The sequence below is a fragment of the Pteropus alecto genome, unplaced genomic scaffold (assembly GCF_000325575.1).
Source record: "Pteropus alecto unplaced genomic scaffold, ASM32557v1 scaffold49, whole genome shotgun sequence".
NCBI lineage: Eukaryota > Metazoa > Chordata > Mammalia > Chiroptera > Pteropodidae > Pteropus > Pteropus alecto.
Window position 1 is genome coordinate 969,942 of NW_006443131.1, and position 7,769 is coordinate 977,710.

Below are 7,769 nucleotides of genomic sequence, written 5' to 3' on the forward strand. Positions count from 1 at the left end.
TTTTTGCTAAAGTGATCAAAACACTCTCCTCTTCCTTCTAACGTTTGTGGAGATGCATCGTCCCTAATCAGCCAGCCACAGGACACAAGAAGGTTTAACAGCGAGTGTTGAGGAAACAACTGTCTTCCGTCTTTGATGTGAACACGGTCCCCACCCCCGAAAATGGTTAACACTGCCCATTCAGGGGACCGCACGGGTAACGGGGCCCTGCGTCTTCTAACCATGCCAGGCTGGCAGGAAGACTTCCGCCAGCTTCCCAGGCCGAGCGGCCAGCTGCCTCTGCTCAACCACCAGGACCACTGCTGCTGCCCCAAGTCCCCAGACTCCGGGGCCACTGCAGCTGGGCAGCTCTGAGTGCTCAGAAAGTCTCACGCCTACTCACAACCTGGTGTCCTCACAGAGGTCACAGAGGACACAGAGGACAACCGAAACAGCGTTTCCAAATGACGTTTGAATGAACAGTTGTCATAACCATTTGCTGGGTGTTTGCTGTGCTCCAGGCACCGGGCTAAGCAACTGTACCTCTTCGACCGAGCCTATGAGGTGGCCATTGTTATGCTGGTTTAGCAGCTGGGGGACCTGAGACTCAGGTGTCAAGGATGCGCCCAGGCGCTCACGGCTTGGGACCCAAACCCCACACCGCCTCGGACCCTATCCTCCATCACCGCCCGGACTCTGGCCTCCCGCTTCCCCTCTCCAAGGCCCGACCTCAGTCCTTCCAGCTTCTGGTGACCCGGTCGTGGCCTCTCACCCATGCCCTTGAGACCCTTCAGACGCCCCCCCCCCGCCTCCCCGGACCCACCTCTCCCCTTCCTTCTGCGTTCTCAGTACTCCCCACCCCTGAAACTCTCATTAGACTCACTGCGATCAGAAACCTAGGCCGCAGGTCACTTACCTCCCTCACCCACACCGAAGACTGATCTCCATCACAGACCCTCCTCTTCCGCCTCCCTACCCCCAGCCATCCTCACCCCTCACTAGCTCCTACAATAAGCTTTTGTTTCTAGAATAAAGGTGTCAATTATGTGGTTCTACCTGTCAGACTTCAAGGCTTAAAAATTTTAGGCCAATGTCATTTGGAATAAAGGTAGTATGTGCTGAGGCATGACAGGTATAGGAAGACCCAGATGCAAAGGATTCGGTAATTCAGCCGAAGTGACCCCCAGAGGCTGTTTCACTGCTCGACGCTCCCTGACCATCCAGCTGCAACACCCTCGCCTACCCACCTGATAATAAGCACCAGCGGCACTGGCACCGCCGTATGTGGAGAACTGGCTGTAGATGCGCTCGTCCCCAGGCTTGGGCATCCAAGGGGCCCCACTCGAGCCTGCTGCCATCTTGAATTCAAGGGGGGCGTTAGCTGCGTCATCCTGGAAGGCCGGCTCTGGCTCCGTGCCTGGAGGCAGCTCTTCGGGGACAGCAGGGATGGAGTAAGGGTACGGCCCAGCTCCGGGGGGCTCGGCCTTGTCAGGGAGGGAGAAAAAGTTCTCGGGGGCTACTTCCTCATCACTGTCGTCCTCTTCCTGCGTGATCTGCTTCGTCACCTGCAGGGCGGCGCTCTTGGCAGCAGCCTTGATGGCAGAAGGTGATGGAGTGGTGGTGGTGGTGCCCACGACGGGGGCCAGGGAGGAGGGCTTGGTCTTCGAGGCGGGTCTGGAGGGCCTGGTGTCAGAAGAGCCATCCGAGGGTTTCCGGGAGAAGGCGTGGGGCAGGAGCAACCTGTTAGTCTCTTTCACAGTCAGGTTTTTAGGTTGGGGAAGCAAGGCGGACAGACCGGTTCCCTCGCCGGATCCCTGGTGTACCCGGGTTTGGGGAAGGAGGGGAGAGAGGTGACAAGTGAAACGTTACGACACTATGGACGGCGAGCACGAGAATTACAGGTCTGTGCTCGAGTCCAGCCTAAAATCCTATCAGCCCTGCTGCCTTCTTACGCCCACATACTCAGGCCGTCCGCCCCAGCCCACCCCTCCGACCTATGGGCCGTTCTGCTGGCCGTTTCTCCCAAGGTGAGATGTCGTCCCCGTTTTCCCAACCCGCCCATTCCGCTGCCTCTGCCACAGAGCCTTCCACGAGCTGCGCTCTGGGCACCTGCAACGCTCTTAAGCTCACGTGGTCTTTCCTCCCAGCACGCCCAGCGCTCTCTCTGCTTCCTCTGGGTCACTGCTCGGAGTAAGGACAAGGCTCTATCCAAGACACATTCGTGCATGCTGCCGAGAGTCCCCTCCCCTGCCCAAGGAAAGCCCTCTAGCCGCAGTGCCGGCGGCTCTTTATGCCGGAGGCGAGCCTCCCCCGTATCCATCTGTGAGCTCACGGGCTCAGCTGTCCACAGCTCCCGCCGCTCATGAGCATCCCTCAGACGCTGCTGTCTGCTGCCGGACCAGCCCGGCCGACCTCAGAGCGAAGTGCCAGCGTGAGAAAGGAGAACGCAGTATGGGCACCGTGGCGCTGCCCTGGTGCACAGTGCGCTGCGGCCCTCAGCCAGACGCGCCCGGAACACAGAAAGACGACTTCTGAGTCAAGCGGGCCAGGCAGAGCTACTCATCGGAAAATGGCTCCGCTCCTTGCTGTCTGTGTTCACAGATTCGGGTCACTCCAGCCCGGCTGACCCAAGGCTGAGGGTCACAGGGACTGGACGGAGATGCCGGGTGGAGCACATCCTCAGGCCGCTTTTGAAGTGCTCGACTTCCCAGACGACACCTGGAATACTGGCCGCACCCCTCTGCAGTGCTGGTCCTCACCCTGCCCACCGGCTCGGTTTCCTACGCTCTCATCCCTCCCGACCACCAGGGAGACGGCTCTCTACTCCAGGGGGCCTTCTACCCGAGCCAGTGTCCTTCCATCTCTTTAGATGCCGGCCCACTCCTCCAGGAAGCCGTTCTGGTATCGAGAACAACGACCACGCTCGGTCTCAGTGCGGCAGATGCCCACATAACTCCCCCTTTGTCACCTGCCTCAGATATGGACACTCTGGGCAGTTCCCTTTCTAACTTCCACGTGACTGTGTCCTTCTAAGACCTCTCAGCAGTGGAAGTGACACCCGAACAGGGCCAGGGGAAGGGGCAACTTCAGCATCATACCCTTGAACCACAAGACAACGACCTTAAAAACACAGGACCGCTTTTGATCAGCACAAGTTCAGACAGTGTATAAACCACGTGCGGGCAGACAGGAAGAAACCCCTGGAGCCAGAATAAAGGAGCTTAGACACGGGGAAACCGCCGGCAGCAGAGAGACCATCGCCTGGCACTGTCTGGTGGAGGGCTTCTGGTCTTGATGACGGAGCAGCAGGTGGAGCCCGGACTCTGCAGTGATACCGCCCAAGCCCGAACGCCCGCTCCGCCCCAGCTGTCTGACCCTGAGCCGCCCACCCCGTAAGCTCTGTTTCCTCACATGCAACACAGGGATGAAGATAACACCATGACTGAGGCACTTACGAGGATCAAGTCATTTGAACACTGAAGCACTGAGGACAGTGCCGGGCACACGGTAAGTGCTACTTGTTTATTTTCCAGGTTAAAAATGAGATAGGGAGAAGATGGATAATTTTAAAATACAGATGTTCTAGAAACAGACTCATAGATACAGAGGAGAGATTGACGGTTGCCAGATGGAAGGGACTCGGGGGCTGGATGACGAAGGGTAAGGGATTAAGAAGTACAAACTGACAGTTACAGTCACAGGGATGAAAAGTACAGCAGAGAAAATACAGTCAATAATACTGTAATAACTGGATGGTACCAGGTGGGACCTAACTGGGGTGATCACTTAGTAAGATACATAAATGTCTAACCACTGTGCTATGCTGTACACATCAAACTAGTGTAATATCAACTGTAATTGAAAAAAATAGAAAAATCAAGAGATTTTATTAACTAAATAAAATACAGCTATTTCCTTAAATCATTTTGACCAATTTATCCCATCCTTCCTGAAAAATCCTTTTACCTGAAAGTGATGAATCAGGCCGCCTGCCGGTCCACGTCCGTACACCTGCGCCCTGTGAGAGCGGTCGCGGCACCAGGCTAGTCAGGGCACCGTGCGGAGGGCAGAGCAGCGCACGGTCTGTTATCAAAGAGAACTGAACCACACCTGCACAGCCAGTGCCCGAGTACCTGCGCCCGCCCTGGAAACAGCTGGGCATCCTAAACGCTGCTGCTCAGGAAGCAACACGAGAGGAGGAGAAATGGCTTCTGTCGCGTCACAAAGCTTACCTGAAGGACAGTTTTCTTCTTTGTGGGTTCATCTTCCTCGGAATCTGACTAAGAGAAAAAGAAGTGCAATCAGGCCTCACTGCTGAGGGACAGTAGAGGAGACACATTAAGTGAAGCACATGAAGGACTGGACAGCAGCAGCCACCCTGCCCTCCTCTGCTCAAGAGGCGCCCGCCCTGGGCCTGGCCGCACAGCAGGGCTGTGCTGCTCTCGGCCGGCTCCAGAGAACGGGCTGTGCGCTGACCTCCCTGGCCACTCATTCCCGCCCCAGACCTGTTGCACAGCCTTCTTGGCACCCATTTCTATTTCCTTAAATTAAGACTATTTCCTACCACTTAGTCTTTGGTAGAAAAAAGGCTATACCCATTCTTCTTGCTACAAATCTGTCCACTGAAAGATGAATGGGATCCGGCCCACAGTCTCGCCCAATCTCAGCTCCACCGCCAAAACCGCTTCTACAGGCTACATAACCACAGGGCTGGGGGCTCCAGTGGGACTACGCGGCGTGGTAGCTACTCTTCGATGAGGCAGTAAAGGTCAAAGCCACTGCAGAACTCCATTTCCTCTCCACGGATGATCTACTGTCTGCCAGACAGTGTTCGTGTCCAGGGAGAAGACAAGCAAACGACGACTGAGAATCCGGGGCAAGACAGGAGGCCGTCTGCGTTGCCCCTGCAACTCACCGGGCCGCTCCCCACGCAAGCTCTCACACTGAAAAACACCTAAGCTCGGAGCTCAATACCAGGTCCTCAGCGTCCCCAACTATCAGGAAGATACAAGGATATGAACAGCAGGCTTGACGTTCCATTTTAAAAGTTCATCTCCAACTAAGACCCTTAGAAGCTTTCCATTGGTTCTCAGGACCTTGGTCGGAGCATCCCTGAGCAAAGGTGACTGGGCAGGAATCTAAGATCCCAGCTTGTCTCCAAGAGCCCATGAGACCCCAGCCGCTGCCTGTCTTTCTCAGCTGGCCCTCCCCCTCGGACAAGCCGCTTTCTGGGTCTCTGGAGTGCCGTGATTGAGAACCCGTGTGGGGTCCCAAGGCCAGGTTACAGCTGTGACACCGGTCCACTCAGCTAGAGTCCTGGCCACGCCCTCCAGAGGCACAGCCTGGACCACTTACTCCAGTGTGCTGTGAAGACTTTCTGTGTACGCCGTGACAGGGAACAGCCCCTGCCCTCAAGGGACTCACAGTTCAGTAAGAAGAATGACAAGTACCAGGTGACTGTGATACAGCCAAGAAGAGCAAAGGGCGTCGAGCGTGTTTAGACGCCCCCGTGAAGAATCTGCTGCCCCTACATTCGTGCCGCTTTCATGCCCCACCCCGCCTTGTCGCCCCGCACCCCGCACCTGCGTCGCTACCACTGCTCGCTCTCCCGTTGGCCTCCACCCTGCACTTCCTGACCCCAAACCGCTGGAGGTCTCCCTGCCGAATCGCACCCTGCTCTTCCCCGCACCCGGCTTTCTCTGTAAGTGCTACATCTTTCACGCGTGCGTTCTCGCCTGGCACATGACAGCAAGGCCCTGTCTTGTAGTTCGATGTCGCCTCACAGCAGTCAGTACACGATGGTTTCAATTACTAACCGCTGCCAGATATGTAAGAAACCACCCCGACGGCAGATCTGTCTTGGTACTTAATGTGAGGGACAGAAAGGACACCTGGTCCGTGTCATGCCCCTTACCACCGTTCGTTTAATCTTCACGACAGCATTTCGAGGTAGCTGTCGGCATCTCAACTCTATAGGTAAGGCAAGCAGGGCTCAGAGAGTTAAACAGGGCTGGAACAGGGCTGGGTCGGGGCTGGCTCCCACGCCCCGCAGCAACACCGCGCTGGTCCAGGCCTGAACCCACACTGGCCGGACCCCACCAGACCCCACGTGACACGGCCGACAGAGCACCAGGCACAAGACTCAGATACAGCTCTGAGTCTCAGCTTTGCCACTTACCAGCTGGGGGGCCCCGGTAAGCCATTTAACTCTCAAGCCTCACAAAAACGGTCAGAGACCGCGTGCGCTACTTCGCATGAAAACACACAGACCAAGACCCTAAACAGGGCTCAGGGCCAGCACGCTCTCTGGTCTGCCGAGATGTCAACTCGACCAAGGAACAAGCCTTAAGCCCCGAACACCTGAGTATTCTCAATCTCTCTTCTCTGTTCCAAGCCACCACCTCAGAGGCTCTTGGCCACTTCCCGGGACCACCTCTCCAGTGGTCCACACAGAAGCACCTCCCTAAAGAGTATGTAAGGTTCTCGCAACGGTCCCAGGAGTGTTGAAGCTTTAACACCTCAGGCAATGGGTCCAATGGAAACAATCTAGAATAAATGAATTTTACCCAAGTTTAAGAACAATTACATTTACAAAACTGTACAAGCATATTCTTATTTTTCAGATCCTGTGACAAACCAATTAAGGGGCTACTGTGAAAACGCAGGCAAGCTGTCCTATGGCTAACAGAACTAAAAGCCAGGTCAGCCACAGGAAGGAAATTCAATTTCTCTTTAAATGTCACAGACCGTTTCCATTTACACTAACAACCTACGTTTAAGATTTAAACACACGTTAAAAACAAGAACAACAAAACAGTACAAAGACTCCGGGAACACCTCTTTCTTTCCCAACGCCTTATCTTCAGAGGACCGTTTGGCTCCTCAGGGGCAGGCTTCTCTCCTGAACATGGCGTCCGAACCTACTGAATCCCATTACAAGTCGTCTCGTGATGGCACTAACGATGATGGACCCCCAAAACAGAACACCAAAATAAGCCCCTCAGAAATGGACTGAGCCCCTAAACCCTGTTAAGTCACGACTGTTCACTGCTAAAGGAGGGGGAGGAGGAAACCTCACCTCTTTAAAGCTGACAAACAGGGCTCAGAGACGGCCATCTACCGGCCAGGGAGGAAGGCCGGCAGCTGAGCATCGGTGGGGCCCGGCGCCTGCCTAGGGTGCAGGTGCTGAAGCGCACCACCTCAGCCGACTCCACCCCAGAAGAGGCTGGAGACAGGGAACTAGCTCACCGGTCCCTCCAAAAAGAGGGTGAGGTGCCACTCAGCACTCTTGGGCAGGCAGGGCCGGACCGGGAACCAGCAGGGAGAAGGGAAGGTCAGCACGGAGCTGCCTGAACGCTTCACTAAAGATAACCACCTCGTCTGAGGGCACCAAACGCAGGGAGCTGAGCGATCCAAGTGACAGGTGTGCCACGCACCCTCCGGCCACCCTGGGAAGGGAGGTGGGAGGGAGGTGGGGAGGGAGGCGGGGAGGGGAGAAACAGCTGCCTCGGAGGATCTGAAAGGAAAATCAATTTGGCTTCTATTGAGAGCAAATCAGTTCAGTTTCTACCGGCCACTGGTTAGAAGCCACAGGCTTGGCCTCAGCACACAGACTTGCCTGCAACCCGAGAACTTCCCGACGGAGAGAAGTACAGGAGCATAGTGGGTTTTTTCTTCATCAGAGTAAAACATAAACAACTGAAAACACCATTTCACCATTTCTCGGTGTGCAATTCCACGGCGTGAAGCACACGCACGGCGTACCAGTCACCAGCTTCCGCCAGAGCCTC

At 55.6% G+C, this 7,769-nt stretch overlaps 1 protein-coding gene across 1 annotated transcript in view; it reads right to left on the reverse strand.

Annotated features, from left to right (window-relative positions):
* The window catches only part of PRCC (papillary renal cell carcinoma (translocation-associated)), a 19,837-nt gene that overhangs the window by 6,760 nt on the left and 5,308 nt on the right, over window positions 1-7,769 (reverse strand). Inside the window, 2 exon segments of the mRNA XM_025040886.1 lie at window positions 1,227-1,793; window positions 4,212-4,259. Of these exon segments, the coding sequence (XP_024896654.1) occupies window positions 1,227-1,793; window positions 4,212-4,259 (615 nt within the window).